At 42.4% G+C, this 16,216-nt stretch overlaps 1 protein-coding gene across 1 annotated transcript in view; it reads left to right on the top strand.

The window, feature by feature from the left end:
- Positions 1–16,216, top strand: part of LOC148030519 (uncharacterized) — a 46,933-nt gene that overhangs the window by 20,581 nt on the left and 10,136 nt on the right. Inside the window, exon 5 of the mRNA XM_087686860.1 lies at positions 142–244. Coding sequence (XP_087542986.1) covers positions 142–244 — 103 coding nt within the window. The remainder of the gene's footprint in view (positions 1–141; positions 245–16,216) is intronic.

Here is a 16,216-nt window from a genome sequence, read left to right as displayed (position 1 = left end):
GGGTCTTTACTGAAAATAGCAGAATTGTCATAAAAGTATATTGCATATTGACAGTTGCTATAGTAAAATTTAGCAATCTAGTAAAAGAACCTGAACTCTCTAAGTTTGAATTGAGATGTAATTATTGATGGTGACTTGCAGGCCTGATACGGAACAATAAGCCTGGTATTGCAGTGTTTCGCTTGGCAAATGGCTATACTGGTCTTAAGGATGCTATTGCTTCAGAAAATCCAAGGTTTCAAAGGTTTGTACATAGAGCTTTAGAGTATTTTCTTCTCAAAGGTTAGTAGGAAAGCTATGTCGGTTTTTAGACATTTCTGCTGAGTGAATGCATGTACTTACCTTCACATATTGTGCCACTAGAAAAGATCCCTTGTTGCAAACTTACTTGACTAAGTGGGGGTTGAAAGACCTTTGTAAGTCGGGTTTGACCACAAAGCAACCAAGGCATTGTACCAAGATGATTGCTTGAGGGCCTACTAGGGATTGTAGTAGCAATGGAGAGTGTCATGATGGATTGCTCAAGGGCCTACCAGGGATCGCAGTGGCAGTTGATATCTTCTTTTGACTAGCCCAATATCAGTGCTTCATATTGAGATGCTTTTGGTACTTAGCTAAAGCTAAATGAATCTAAGGGGAGAGTACAATGGCAGAATAGAGGTACAAGGGCTTAGCTTAAAGAGAGACTAGCCTAGTTGAATTTCTTGTAGCTTAACATGTTAGAATTTGCCAATTCTTGGCAGTACCCATGTAATTCGTGTGGAGAAATCTATATGGAGCAACCTGAGGGTTTTATGATTGCAGGAAAGGAGCATCTTGTATGTCAGCTTCATCGTGCATTATATGGATTGAAGCAAGCCTCTCGTGCTTGGTATATTAAGATTGATCAGTTCCTCACATCTAAAGGTTTTGTTTCATTTATTAAAGTGTCAATGTCGTGTGTGTACACCTAGTATCTTAAGACATTAAAATAGTGACACTAGGGTCTAGAGTAAGTAAACCTAACTCTAGCTAGCTGGTAGAAAGCTTGTCAAGTCAACCTATGACCTAAACTGGAGTTGTACTTCCACTCATATCTTTTAGTTCAGCAAGTACTCTACTCTCTTGCTTCAGCTCACTCATTGTCATTGTCTTGTTTCTCTCCTCCATAGCTGGTGCCATTTCTTACATTTGGTATTAGAGCAGCTTTTGCATGTGGGTTGCGGTCAGCCACCATCAGTTGGTGCCGCTTCACCCAAGCTCCTGCTGCCACCAGCTTCCATTTGTGCGAGGAAGAGGAGGAGCTGCTGAAAACTGACCAGCCACACACTAGCTTTGCTCATTCCATCCTCCAGCTGCCTCCAGCTCAGGCAGCCCTGCCACCACAGTTGGCAGACCTGCCTAGTCTGCCTGGACTACCTACACTATGGCCAGTCTCCGGAATCTCTGCCAGCACTACTTGCTTGCAATGCTGTTCCTGCCAGGTCTTGCTCTTTGTTTGTTGCCTACGCCTGTGGCACCCTGTGCACCCGTCGTCCACCTGTTCGCAGCTTGCGCCTACCCTCTCCTATCACTTTGTAGCGCTCCCGCCTGTTTTGCCTGTGCACTAGGCGCAGCTGCCACTCTGTGGTCATTGCCTCCTGCGCTTACGCTGCCCACTGCAGTGTTGCCTGCACGTCCTCCAGTTGCGCTTGTGCTTGCGCCTCTTGTTGTGCCAGAGTGGCACTTGACACCACCTCTCATGCTGCCAATTGCGCATGTCCTCTTCTGCCTCCAATTGTTGACACTGAGTTGTGAGCACGTTGTCGCAACGCGTAAGGTTGAAGGTCACCATAGGGGTTTGGCAAGAAAACTGGACAAGGTAGATAGAGATGCGTCTTTAAGAGATAAGTAGATTAAAGTAAATGTTTAAAGGTTCAAGAGGTGCTTCACGGTTAATCACAGGGGTTTGAGAGAGAAGAATGTATGGGGGTTCGAGAGCTTAGACTCTAAAGAAGGTAGGGATAAGAGAAGGGATGAAAGTTTGAAGCCAAGTCCTTGAAGATGTTAATAGAGCTTCCAACTGCATGTTCTTAGCAAAGATCACAAGAGTATTACCTCATAAGATCTATCTCAATCAAGCTTGTTTTCTTGACTGTAATCACAATGCTGTCATGTTTCATAAACAACTCAGCATAGCATGAATCAACTTTGCACGATGACATTCAATGTAGATTGTTAGGGACAAAAGCTTATGAGTCAATTACAAGGCTTGAAGGGTAAAAGTGACTTGATTCAAGAAAGCTTCAAATAGAGTTTCTGATAAAGATAAGTTACTGCAGCCAAGAAATAAAGAGAAAAAGCTTCTCTTACTTCAACTCAAAGTATCTATGAATGATCTACAAACATTGCCCTGTCATAGGGGCGCATAATACTTGAATATTTTGCCAAGATGTCTCATGTAGAGCAAGAAATGAATCAAAAGAACACTGCTGTAGCTAATCCTCTGAATATGGCTGAAGATATCAGCCCCAAATCAGCCCAAAAAGCTTTCGGAATTCACCTCTGATGATAGCATAAACTTTCCCTAACACGGAGTGCATAGATCAACCAAATACAAGTGTCTAGCATACCATATGAAGCAATAGAGAAGGAAAAGGACCTACCGTCCACAAAATCACTTTGTGGGCTGCCTATTTCATCCCATATACATGGCTTCAACCTTCCAAGAAGACACTTTGATGAAGTACAAAAACAGGCCCCATATTCAAGAGCATGTAGCAAGCAAAAGATAGCTTGCAAGAAGCATGTAGAAGTAGGAGAGAAGAAGGAGATCTTGTTGCCCTTGATTGCCTTGTTATTAGCTACCTATTTCAGCCCAAGCATGACATAGAGCAATCAAGATGCTCTCTTAATACCCCTTCCAAAATGCTTGTGCAATGTCAGCTTGCACCAAGCAAATCAATATCAAGTAAGACCAATGAATGATCATGAATCTTCAAAAAGAGAAAGATAAGTGCTGCTGCCCACAATTCTTTGTTTGGGCTGCCTATTTCAGCCCACTTTCTTCACATAATCAAGTTAAGAAGGCTTCTTGGCACACCTCTCTTCAAGCTTCAACAATGGTAGCTTGCTGTAAGCTTCCAAGAGCAAGAACGAGCCCTTGTTGTATCAAGATTAAACAGGAATGCAAGGAGATGAGCTTCAGCCTCTCAGATTATAGGTTTGGACAGCCAATAGTAGTCCTCATTCAACTCTTTTAAAGAACTCAAGAGAGTAAATTTGATGTCTCCCTTGGTATGGAAGATCAGACTCAGCATATAGAAGAGTACCCAAGTCAAGAATAAACCCTCTTCAAGAATCATCAGAGAGTGTCTCCCATAAGTATGGGCTGCTGCCCTTAAATACAGAGTTCAGCCCTGTTTTACATAGCCAAGAGTGGCCTTCAATTTCGTCAGTGCATGGGAAGAGTGGTACTTACATGTCAAGTGGAGTCTTCTTCAGATGCTTGTGGTTGCATGGCTTGAGTTTCTTTGTGTATGAGCCTTATTCTCCTCCATCCAAGATGCACCCTACTCAGTCTAGAGATTTGGCCGAAAAATGTGGTGCAAATCACGTTGCCCTCTTCTTTCCTTCCTTGACTATTTTATTAGTCACACAAGCAAGGTACAAGACATATACAATGTCCTATGCTTAGTAAACTTAGATAACTCCATCTTCCATGTGACTTGGCTTGTGAATGTACTTATAACTTTTGAATATCATAAATACACAACCACATCATTGGCTCCTGAGAAATGTATCCCAAGGAAACCTACCAAGTCAACTGCTCATGTCCATATTTCTTCTTGTTTAATGTTCCATAATTTATAGAACTTGTAGCAATTTCATGTAAGCAATGCAAGGAAAGTTAAAAGTAAGTAACCAAAATCATTCATCTTGTCAAGGACCCATGATAAATTTGTTATATTTTAAGGAGAGAAACCCCATCTTTATTGCATCATGCCATATGTTGGTGGCCTTAGGTTTTTATGATTTATTGCACTAGGCAAGTCTCTATGTAGCATGTCTAGATTACAAGTGATTAAGTGATATATGTAAAGGATTAAAGTTCCCTATTTGGACCATGGGCAAAGAATCCCATGACAACGTGTTGTCAGTGCCTCCTCTAGCTGTTGATCCACAACCATGATTGCCCAAAGGTCACAAGCTCTATGTATGCCTCCCAAGGTACTCAATGCTTCAAGCTTTTGATTGAATTGGCATCCTACACGCAAATCGACAATAGGCAAGCCGACATTGGATAAGTTCCTCAAGATTTGTGCAATAAATTTGGGCCTTTTGCTCTAGAGGCTTTGTCACGCATTACAAGGCGGATCCTCACAATTGCTGGTTCTTGTTGCATGTGCCCCAAGGCAACGTTTTGGTAGAATTTCAGATTGTAAGATGTAAATTCTTCAATTTCTTTAAGATTTTGATGTTGTCTTTGAAGGTGAGGGGGGAGCAGCCCCTTACATTTGTGGAATTGGAAAGCCTCTTGCTACAAGAGGAATAAACTCGAAAGAATGTTGCATTGTGCTCGGGTGATGTGGCTATGCTCTTAAAGTACAAAGGCAAATGGAAAGTCAAGCAGGTTGTTAATAATTAGCAAAAGGTTGATGTGGGATAGCCATCAAATAAGGCTGCCCAAGACATGAAATAGTACACAAAAAAGGGAAAATTTCATTATTGCAAAAATCCTAGTCATTATATTGATGAATGCAAGAAGGGGTTGGCCAAAGAGAACTAAAAAGACTTAGCTGGTAGATCTTCTAATGGTGATGCTTAGCCAACTTTGTGGAGAAGGACTATGCATTTCTTATATGCAGTTTTGATTCTTTGATGGCTGATTCAGCTAGATTTGCAGTGAGTGAATAGAGTAACTATCAAGAATGTAGGTGTAGGGCTAGTTGTTGACAAGTTTTCTAGGAGACATCAGCTGGTAGATCTTTTGATGGTGATGCTTAGCCAACTTTGTGGAGGAGGACTGTGCATTTCTTACATGCAGTTTCGATTCTTCGATGGCTGATTCAATATTTAATATTGTTGAAATGTAGCATACGTGGTATTTTGACAATGGGACGTCTAGGCATCTTACTTCTAGGAAGTGTCTCTTCACATATTTACATTCAACCCTTTCAAAGAAACGTGTTATATGTGCAAACAGTAGTAGTTATGATGTATATGGCATTGGTTCAGTTATGATTACTGTTGTACTTGGTTGCAATTTCATGCTTGCAGCTTCTGGATGATTTGTTTGTGCTTGGCTTCATAAAAAATTGGTTGTCTATGTTTGCCTTCAATAAGAATGGCTTTCAGGTCATCTTTGAAGATGACAAATGCATTGTTGGAAACAAAGAGATGGGTTATACTCTCAAGCTATTCCACACCTTGTTTAAGGGTCTCTTGTTGTTGGATACGTACGATAGATGGTCTCATGATGCTCCGGTAGTTAGTACTCTTTCGCTTGCAATGTAGAATGTGGAGCTATGGCATGCCTCTATGGACATATGAGTTTTGGCAGTTTGATGATCCTTCAATAGTGAGAGATGGTAGATGCATTGTTTGTAGTGGAGACCCATCTCCCCATGCAGCGAGGGATGTATTTTGGGTAAAATGCACATGTTTGCTTTCAAGTACGACGGTGCAGTGCGTGTTGTGCGAAAATGCAGCTTATCCACTTTGATATTTGTGGTACCATGAGGATCTGTGCACTTAGGAGTCATCTTTATTTTGTCACCTTTATTGATGACTACACTAGGTATACATGGGTATATGGGTTAAAAGAAAAATCTGATGTGCTTATGCATTTTAAACATCTTGTTGCAAAGCTTGAGGCTGAAACTGGCTTAAGAGTGTAGACGCTTCGCATGGATAGGGGAGAGGGGATACATGTCTCGTGCTTTTGAGACATTTTTTTGCTTGAAAATGGCATTATGCATCAAGCCAGTGTTAGAATGATACCTCAGCAACCAAAAAGGTGTTGTTGAACGGAAAACTCAGACACTCATGGAAATTACTCGTTATATGCTTTAAAGCAAGGGGCTGCCATACAAGTTTTGGCTTGAAGGCCTTTAGTGTGCGAATCATGTCTTAAATCGTGCCCACCAAAGTACTAAAGACGATGACACTGTTTGAAGCTTAGCATGGGGAGAAACCCAAGGATGATTATTGGTGTTTGGGTGCATAGCCTATGCACATGTTCTAAAGAGCTTTGTGGAAAGCTCAATGACGAAGCTGTAAAATGCATTTTTATTGGCTATAATTCAGAGAGCAAGGGCTATCATTCGTATGATCCAAGGGCAAAGAAAGTATTTGTCAGTAAGGATGCTATCTTTGCCAACAATCTACGTAGCCATACACATTCCACTATTGCCATGAAGGTTGCCTTGTACTCACCCTCACAATACAAGGTAGCCACAGTAGGTTGTTTCTTAATTAGATATGAAATACGTGAGGGGTCCAAAAAGAAACAATGTCCACTACTAGACTACCTAGTGTTTGAATCACTAGCCCAATTTGAATCACTATAAGCCTATAGATGCGAGTCTCCCCTTGTGAAATAATAATGTGTGTAATTGAGTGATCATCCTTGTACTTTATTACGTTGGCGCTATAGGGGGTGTTAGAATTTGCCAATTCGGGGCAGTGTCCATGTAATTCATATGGTGTGGACACTTATTAAAGTGTCAATGTAGCATGTGTACACTTGGTGACTTAAGACATTAAAGTAGTGATGCTAGGGTCTAGAGTAAGTAAACCCAACTCTAGTTAGTTGGTGGAAGGTTGGTTAGGTCAACCTATGATCTAAATTCAGCAAGTATACTCTCTTGCTTCAATTCACTCAACTGTCACTATCTCTTGTTTCTTTCCTCTATAGGTGATGCCATTTCTCACAAATAAAAATAAAAATCCTATGGGCCTAGTTGAAGTAGCATGAAAATTTAGCTAGACTAGCCTAAGGAGAGATGAGTTGAACTAAACCTAAAGAAAGAAGCCTGAGTTCTAACTAGCCTAAGGATTCTAAGGGTAGGCTAGGAATCCCAAGAATCTAGCTTGAAGGAGGATGAGAGCTAAATCGATTAGATAAGCCATAAGGCATTGATCAAGGGGGAGATCCAATATCTAGAACACCAATAATGGCAAGCCATTGAAGAACCCAAACAATGTACTGTCTTGGGAAGATTGTTAAGAGGACATGAAATTTTGATGCCTTGCTAAGCATTTGCTCAAGTTACCAATCAAATGTGCAAATGGGAGGTCTACATGTGTGGTGCAAGTAAATTAAGTCACAGTGACACGCCAAGGAGCCAGAGATGTCAGTGGTTGTCAAACGCGAAAGTTGTAATAAGTTGTCCTTGACAGGTACTACTTGGTTGTTAGAAATTGGCCTATATCATTGTATTAGCCTCAAGTGTTAGTGGTGACACTAGGGACTTGGCATCATTTATTAATTAATCCCAGTCCAAGGGCTAATGAGTGCTTAGGAATACTTGAATGATAAATAGGCCTAGCTAATTTAATTGCTGGCTAGTCATATCAAAATTTTGGATAAGAAATAATTATTAAATTAATCTTTAGAACTAATATTCTGAAAATTCATCTAATAATGTTGGAAATTGCTTGGAAAATGGATTAGAAAGGTTGCCACTTGGCAAAGCTTGCCCATGCAAGTGAGGGGAGGATAGAGAGAGAGAGAGAGAGAGAGAGAGAGAGGGAGAGATTGACATCTTCTACGACCAAAATTGGCCCATGAGACAAAGCCACATACAATGAAGATTGTCACTAGATATCAAAGTGTACTATGCTAAAAAATGGTTAGTGATGTATTGTGAAAAAAAGCTAAGATGATCTACAAAACAAAATAGTGCTTATATAGGGATACAATGGGTGTTGAGCTAAGAAATGCATTCCATGTTGATTAGCCACTTAAATAGCCCCAAAACAAGTTTAATTTAATGAAAACCCTAGGACGCAATTCAAGAGAGTTCAGTGAAACCCTAATTTGGGAGGGTCCGTTCTCATCTATAAATAGATAGGTTACCCCCATTTAGTCTCATCTCTTTTTGTGCAGGTTTCTTACCCTTGAGTGCATATTTCAGCCATCAGCCCCCACATACGTGGTTGTCTAGCCCCATTGATTGCTGCCACACCTTCCTCTATATCTAGTGCTCCTCGATCAGCCTTGGCAATAGTTTCTAACCCTCTTCTATTTGCGTTTGGCGCTGCCACATCTTGGTGATTGTATACACAACTTTACGCTAGCCTTCCACAGCTTGCATCAACCTCTCCTCATTAGGCGGCACCTTTGCCACATCTTGGTGATTGCATACATAGCTTTGCACCAACCTTCCATAGGTTGCGTCAGCCTCTCCTCATTAGGCAGCAGCTTATCTTCATCAAGTGGCTCTTCATTGGCTACATTTACAGCCTTTGATTGTTGCCAGCCCTCTTTCACACTCGCTCTACTTTCGTTTAGGTGTTGCGCATGAGTTGACACTTGCGTTTATAACATCTTCTTCTTACCACACTCGGACTAGTGGTCACAGACTTGGGATCCATTTTCGATGGACATCACTCTCTGACACACTGCTCTGCCCTTGGCCACACTATACACTCTTACATTCATTTACAACATTCATTCGCTTTAGAGTTGTGTTTTTTCTATCCCTTCTTCCGTTTGTGTTTGAGTTTTGAGTTTTACGTCTAGGGTTTGAGTTTTGCTTTCTGTGTCTGTGTTTGTCTCCTTATGCTTTTGTCTTGGAATGGCACTCAGTCTTGCGTCAATGCAAACCCTAGCAGTGACTCCGTAGTTTTCTTCACATGGTATTAGAGATGGTGCTCTTATAAAGAGCATCTTACGGATATTGTGGAGTGCTAGTCTAGGGTTTGAGTTTTGCTTTCTGTGTGTGTGTTTGTCTCCTTATGCTTTTGTCTTGGAATGACACTCAGTCTTGCGTCAATGCAAACCCTAGCAGTGACTCCGTAGTTTTCTTCACATGGTATTAGAGATGGTGCTCTTATAAAGAGCATCTTACGGATATTGTGGAGTGCTAGTCTTTGCACAAGGCACATAATACAACTCGTAATCGAATCACAATGTCATAGATACCTTCTTCTCGTGATCCCATGACATCTTATCGGGGTTCTCCTGTAAATCTTAATAGAGGGGGCTCAAGAAGCAGACATTCATCATCAGGTATACCTACATCTTTTGTTTCATCTGAGCAAGTCAATTATTCTTGTTCTCTCCCTTTCATCCCACCCTCTTCTTTTGAAGCCATATCACACTCATTTCAAAACCTCGGCTTAGATTCCACGTCCGCCTCTACCACATTGGGCATTGGATCTTTTGTCTCTGCTTCTAGTACATTCTCATTCTCTATTCCATATTTATACTTCCCCACCACTTTCCATCACAGTGCATTGTTAGGGAGGATCCCACCTCTTAACAATGTCATCTACCCTTTCCCACAAGTCACTCCATACTATGGGGCTTCGATACAAGGAATGCCACCCTCTAACAGAGTTCCCTCTACCTTTCCTCATGTAGGCACATCTTTTTCACTTGGGACGGCTGTGATAGGCATGGGCATCCCTCTTACTACTCCCAGGTATACACTCTTCATGTTCTCTCAGACGCAGGGATTTCCATCCTTTGCTCCACGTGTCTCTATCCCTCCACCTTGGTATTGTCAGAGTGCAGCGATGCAAAAGTGTAGGACAAAGACTTAGAGAGAGTGAACACAGAGAGGAGAGAGAGAGAGAGAAGGAGACAGTGTAAACGCAGAAAATATGCGGTATAGTATGTTGTATAAGAGTGCAGAAATACACAAGGGGGCAGAGGAAATATCTACGTATGTCTCCGACTTGATGACCTCGATCTCCGTTAGCTCGAGCACAGTCTGTCTCAGCCAACAGATCTCAAGATCAGAATCTGAAATCACTAAATAATGTGTAAACAATGTGCTGGAGGACTGCTATATAAAGCAGAAATAAGAGGCATAAAATAAACAAGTCGGCTGCATTAAATGCAGCCGACTGCAATAAAATAATGCCTAAAAACAGTGTGATTGCACTACAAGCTGCCACGTGGCACCTGCGCAATCTGCAGCCTAATCCAGGGGATGACTCAAATGCTAATAGGTACTCATGCAGTGACATTGCCCATGCCTAGTCGTCCCATGCAAACAATTGGATCCACCGTTCACACTTCTCGTATGCTTGGTGGGCACTTTGGGATCCATTCCCAAGTGTACTCCTTTCCCTCACAATACCTATCCTATCTACCTTATCTGAGCACTACCATTCTTGTTGCATCATCCGAGAAGGCCTTCACGGACAAGACTCGTTTCAACGGGTCAAATTTCACTACTTGGTCGAACTATATACAGCAAGTGCTTGAGTCTTGGGGTCTTTGGGAACTTGTTATTAGTCTCGAGTCTATGCATGATCCTCACCTAGCCCACCCTGATTACATCTATCAATGGTGAGCTTGTAAGGCCACAACCAATGTCGAGCTAATGCAAGGTTTGCTTCTTGAGTTTCACTCTTAGTTACAACACTTTTCCCTTGCATTGGAACCAATGTCGAGCTAATGCAAGGTTTGCTTCTTGAGTTTCACTCTTAGTTACAACACTTTTCTCTCATATCGGAACGTTGGAGTCATCTTATCTATTGCTATGCGGCCAAAGATTGTACTCGACGTATAAACATGGACTTTGAGCTTTAGGATTTTTCTATTAAGGAAAGGGACGATTTGAAAGTCAGGTTGACCAGTTACCCGACAAATACTTCCATTTTATTGAGTACATTATCTCACTGCCTAGTTTATCGACCTTCTATGAGTTTGAGTGTTAGTTCTTGCATTACATGAAGCTGCATGATCAAGTCCACAAGAAGTCCTCCACTCACATCTATTTAGAGGGGCAAGGGTTGGTTGTCTCTTCTTCGGGAGTGAAAACCACTAGTGGTAAAAACTCGCAAGATGCGAAGGTAAGCCAAAACAAGGGTGACACCACTTCCTCCAACGGAAACAAAGATATACAACCCCTTTGGTAGCAAATTCTTAAGAAAAATAGGTTTTGCATACACTTCCAGAAGTCAGGCCATGTAGACGAGGAGTGTCGTACTAAGGCCCAAGGTTTTCCTCCTAGAAAACCACAAGAGATGACTTTGACTATACAGTCTAGTGGGGCTATGCCTTTCGCTGCTGCCCCATCTACTTCCTCAGCCCCACAACTGTTGGATATGTGTCACACGGACAGCCTCAACGGCCATCCTACTCTACTCCTAAGGGGTTGATTGATTGGTTTGCTAGCACTAATCCCATTGCAGTTTATGCATCCACATCACATTTACCTTCATCTAGGACTCCCTCACCACCTTGTCAACGTTTCATTGGCAATTACCTACTAGTGGACGTATGCAATGGTAACAACCCTCTTAGCCTTTTTTTATTATCGCATCCTTAGGACTTTAGGCTATAGAGTCGGGTCCATTGGAGTTTTGTCTTTTTCCCTTTCATTTTCAAGTCTTTTACTGCATTTATCCACCCATATACATTTGCATTATTGCACTTGTTCATTCAGTTAAATTTTCATTTCAATTTTGTTTTTTTAGAGTGTCTCACTACTGACCTTTGTGATTGCAGATCTTGATCTCTTTTGTAGAATTTGTTTTTAGTGCAGGGCTAACATGCAGGTTTGTCTAGTTCTCCCTGGGTTGGAGATATGGGATGTACGCCGTTCCCTTCATGGTTTCATCTTACCAAGAGTTTTGTTCTTCTACTAGCACAGAGGCTTCCCCTCCCGAGGCGGATCGTACAACATCTTTTTTTATGCTATCATGGCAATGACTTCTATCTAGCTCTTCCATTCGGAATGCTTCTTCTCATCATGATTCTTGGCACCACATGAAGACCAATATTTGGCTCTTTCTCCTTCGATATCGCCCTTCTAGGTTGAGAGGGGGTTCCTCCTCTTCTTGGTATTCTACAGGTTTCAACGCTTGTCTTCGACATTGGCCTTACCCACCTTGTTGTACCTTCACCCTTTGTATAGCATGATTTTATCATCTTTTTAGTAGGATGCTTGGACAGGTCAATAATTTTCCCTCAAGGGATGCTGTCCAAGTGGCACCTATTGCATGAGCATTTCATAGCATGTAGCATACTCATTGTGCAAAGCACCACTAGGTGGATTCTAGGTTGTTTCCATCGGCGGTTTGTCCATTACACCACCATTACTTCCTCACCATTCCCTCGTGATTGACATCCTCAAGTGGATGGGTGCCTTGTTTGTTTTTGTGATGGGTTGGATCTAACCAGCCCTTCTCGTTCTCTCGTCTTCTACTCAATCGACCGCTAACCATCACTCATGTAATTTTTTTAAAAAAAAGTTCATTGTAGTTTCATCCGCCTTTGTAGGGCTTGGTAGGCCATTGGGTAGCCGATAGGCACCCTTTGTCCGATGCCTTGTCCTCTCTAGGGTGACTACTTGGACTCCCTTGGTAAGATAACCATCGCCTTTGTACTCTTGGTAGGCCATTGGGTAGTCACGATGCATGCTTTGTCTGATGCCCTAGCTACTTTGGGGTGGAACACCTTGGGAAAAATCGGTTGACATTTCTTTCACCCTGTTTTGAGCCTAAGAGGGGATGTTGAGATAAGAAATGCATTCGATGCTGAATAGCCATTTAAACAGCCCTAAAACGGAGCGCGGTTTGAGAGTTTAGTGAAACCCTAATTTGGGAGGGCCCATTCTCATCTATAGATAGACAAGCTGTCCCCATTCAGTCTCGTCCCTTTTTGTGCAGGTTTCTTACCCTTGAGTGCAGATCTCAGCCATTAGCCTCCACATACGTGGCTGTCCAGCCCTATCAATTGCTGCCACACCTTCCTCTACATCTAACACTCCATCAGAATTGGCGATGATTTCTAACCCTCTTCTGTTTGTGTTCGGTGCTGCCACATCTTGGCGACTGCATACACATCTTTGCGCCAGCCTTCCATAGCTTGCGTCAGCCTCTCCTCATCAGGTGATAGCTTATTGTCATTAGGCCAGCTCCTCATTGGCTGCATTTACAGCCTTTGATTGTCGCTTGCCCTCTTCCACACTCCCTTTGCTTGCATTTAGATGTTCAGCATTAGCTGGCACTTGCATTTACAACATCCTCTTCTTCCTACAATCCAACTAGTGGTCACAGACTTGGGATCCATCTCCGGTGGATGTCACTCTCCAACACACTGCTTTGCCCTTGGCCACACTGTACACAGTTACATTCATTTACAACATTCATTCACTTCAGAGTTGTGTTGTGTTTTTTCTATCCCTTCTTCCGTTTGTGTTTGAGTTTTTAGTTTTACGTTTAGGGTTTGAGTTTTACATTTATGTCTATGTTTGTCTCCTTGTGCTTCTGTCATGGTCGTACACACGGTGTTGCCTCAGTGCAAACCCTAGCAATGACTCCACAATCTTCTTCAAAATGGGAGGGTGAGGTAATATATGTCTAGCTGTATGGTAGAATGATATCCCTATATCTAGTTCCACCGAGTCAAGATCGGTGGATAGAGAGTGTTATACATTTGGGATAAAATGGTTCAAGGGTAGCATCTAGACTGGGCCCTCGACTTTGTCAGTTATTGCTGCTTATGTTGTTGTTGGATCTTTCTCATCTCTCTCTAATGTAGCATGTATTTGGTATCCCTGTATCCATGGTGGTGTGTTGCTTTGATCTCGGATCTTTGGATTGTTACCCCTCTTTATGTGGGTGCTATGTGTATGGTCACTCTCTGGAAGAAATCAGTGAGCTGTGACTGACATCCCCCTTTATGTGTAGTGCCAGTCTGTAGCAGTAGTGATGTGCAGAGCCTCTGAATCTCAACTAGGAACTGGCCTAGGTGGTGCTAGTGTGGGGACTCCATGACTAGTCTAAGGGAGGTGTCTCCTCCACATAGTAGGGGCTACCTAGCTCAGATTGTGCTATAGGCTCTGCATCTATAGATGTAGTGTTCCTTGCTCTCAACCTCCTCTTGGCATAGCTTAAAATCTGCTTAGCTCGGGGAATATGGGCTGCCCTCTTGGTCTCAATCTCAAGCTAGTGAGAGGATACCTTGATCTAGCCAATGGCAACTTGCCTCTCGCGTGGTATGTTTACATCTAGGTATCCAAGTTTGTCAATGAAGCCATCCATTGTAGTCTTCATGGAGTGGTCTGTGTAGTATGACATATTTGGGGGAGGGGCTTCTTGGGCGAAATCCACGTGTGCTATATTTACAATTGGTATAAAGGTCTTGCTGCATGACCAAGTTTCTCTTTGTGTGGTAGAGGTGGATGAAGGGAGAGTCAAGGTCATATTGAAAAGAGGGGGAGATGGTCCATGTTGATCCCATATCTTGTAAGCCATTGCTTGACATGCGCATACCTTGAAGTCTCTTGTCTTGCCTCAGCTAGGTGCCTAGAGGCCTTGATGGCTCTTCTAGATAGTCTATTTGGGTGCATGCCACATACTTTGTGTATGAAGTTGATGGTCTCAAAAAGAGTCTCCATCATCACGAAGGGCGTAGTGAACTCGACTCTAATAATCTCATGTGGTATTGATGGTTTGTTGCGGATGGTCCATGAGAGCATGATGATCTATGGTCTCTCAATCTATGTCCATAGGTATGTAACCAAGCTATGGTCCAAATAGATGCACCATACATCATGGTTGGTGTGACCCCAAGAGAACTTTCAAACACAATGTCTAGTACCATTGGACTAATGTACGGATGTCCTTAGTGTTAGCAGTCATGTTTGTCATGGCTTGTCATCTCCTGCTTGTGAGCCTCAATCTGAGTGAGACGAGGACATTAGGAGGTCTGACATGTCTGTCATGTGTTATGATGGGGGAGGCTAGTCACTCTCGACTGGCTGTCTTAGGATGTGTATTTCTTTTTGGCCTCTTTTAGTGGGCAGCCACTGGCTGCCCGGCCACTTTTTTGGTCACTGATGTGGGGTGCCCATTTTAGGGCATTTTTAGGGTTTGTCCTTGTGCCTATTTATAGGCAGCCCCCCTCCCCACTTGATCACTTGTCTTCTTGCAGATTCCGACACTCCTTCTCCCCCGTGGTGGTGCTGCCATCATCATCAGCCTGATTTGGTGCCCTCACTGACGCGGTGGGCTGCGTGTAGGGACTGATCAGTCTCCTTCCGCCTTCCCGTTTGTATTCAGCATTCATTTCAGTCAGTGCAGATTTCTCTTCCTTATTTTTTGCTTTCTCTCTTTCTCTCCCTCCGTGTTCGTATTCCTTCTTCTGCAGTGCACTCTCACACTTCGTCACCTACACTCTTCGGTCTCTGCATCGATGAGATAGATCATATAATGAGGAGGAGATGATGGGGTGGAGTTAGTAGTTATATTGGACTCTATTATGCTTTATGCTAATGATATTGTTATGGTCTTTGAATCACAGGATTGTCTACAACATCATCTCCATGCCCTTCATGACATTTGTACACAGTGTGAGTTGATGGTTAATCTTGGGAAAACCAAGATCCTTATATTCCACACATTGCCCTTAGTGAGGAGAAGCTAGATAGGTGGAGGTTTTGGACTCATATGTCTACCTAGTGGTCATTTTCACTACATCCGTTGGGAGATTCACCATGGCATAGGCAGCTAGACACTGCGACTTGCACAAGGATACACAATCCAAGATTAAGTGGTAACATTTGCATTTCAGTCTATGTGAATTTATTTGCTTGCTGTAATTAGAGTTAAATAGGTCATTACCATCAAACTTTTTGAATAGGTGGGCTTGAGTAGAAGCTTTACCTTTGTGCCGAAATTGTTTACAGCTGAGCAATTACAGCAAGAGGATCAAGAATGATGATACCTCTCAGTTTGAATATTAACAAGGGGAAGAAGAAGATGCAATGCCTAATCTTGGACAAGGCACACAATATGGACAACAAGTAGAAATTTTGGTGTAGATCAAAATGCAGGGCCTTTTATGCAAAAAGTTGCTGATTACCACCAACAAAGTGAAGAGGAGTATTGGTGTTGGCATATTCTTCATGAATCCCTTGCTCCACACAAAAATGAATTGTATTATTCTCCACCTATGTCAAAACTTACTATCTTTAGTTGTCAGAGTGCAGTGAATGTGGAAGTGTATGGACAAGACTGAAAGACAATTAGCATGAGAGAAAGTGGGGAGTCAAAAGATGATGTACTA

Source organism: Lygodium microphyllum, chromosome 10 (genome assembly GCF_053477565.2).
Source record: "Lygodium microphyllum isolate KBCC chromosome 10, Lygodium_microphyllum_v1.1.10, whole genome shotgun sequence".
NCBI classification, from domain to species: Eukaryota; Viridiplantae; Streptophyta; class Polypodiopsida; order Schizaeales; family Lygodiaceae; genus Lygodium; species Lygodium microphyllum.
The sequence above is the reverse complement of the archived record's forward strand: the minus strand, read 5'-3'. Positions and strand labels throughout refer to the sequence as shown.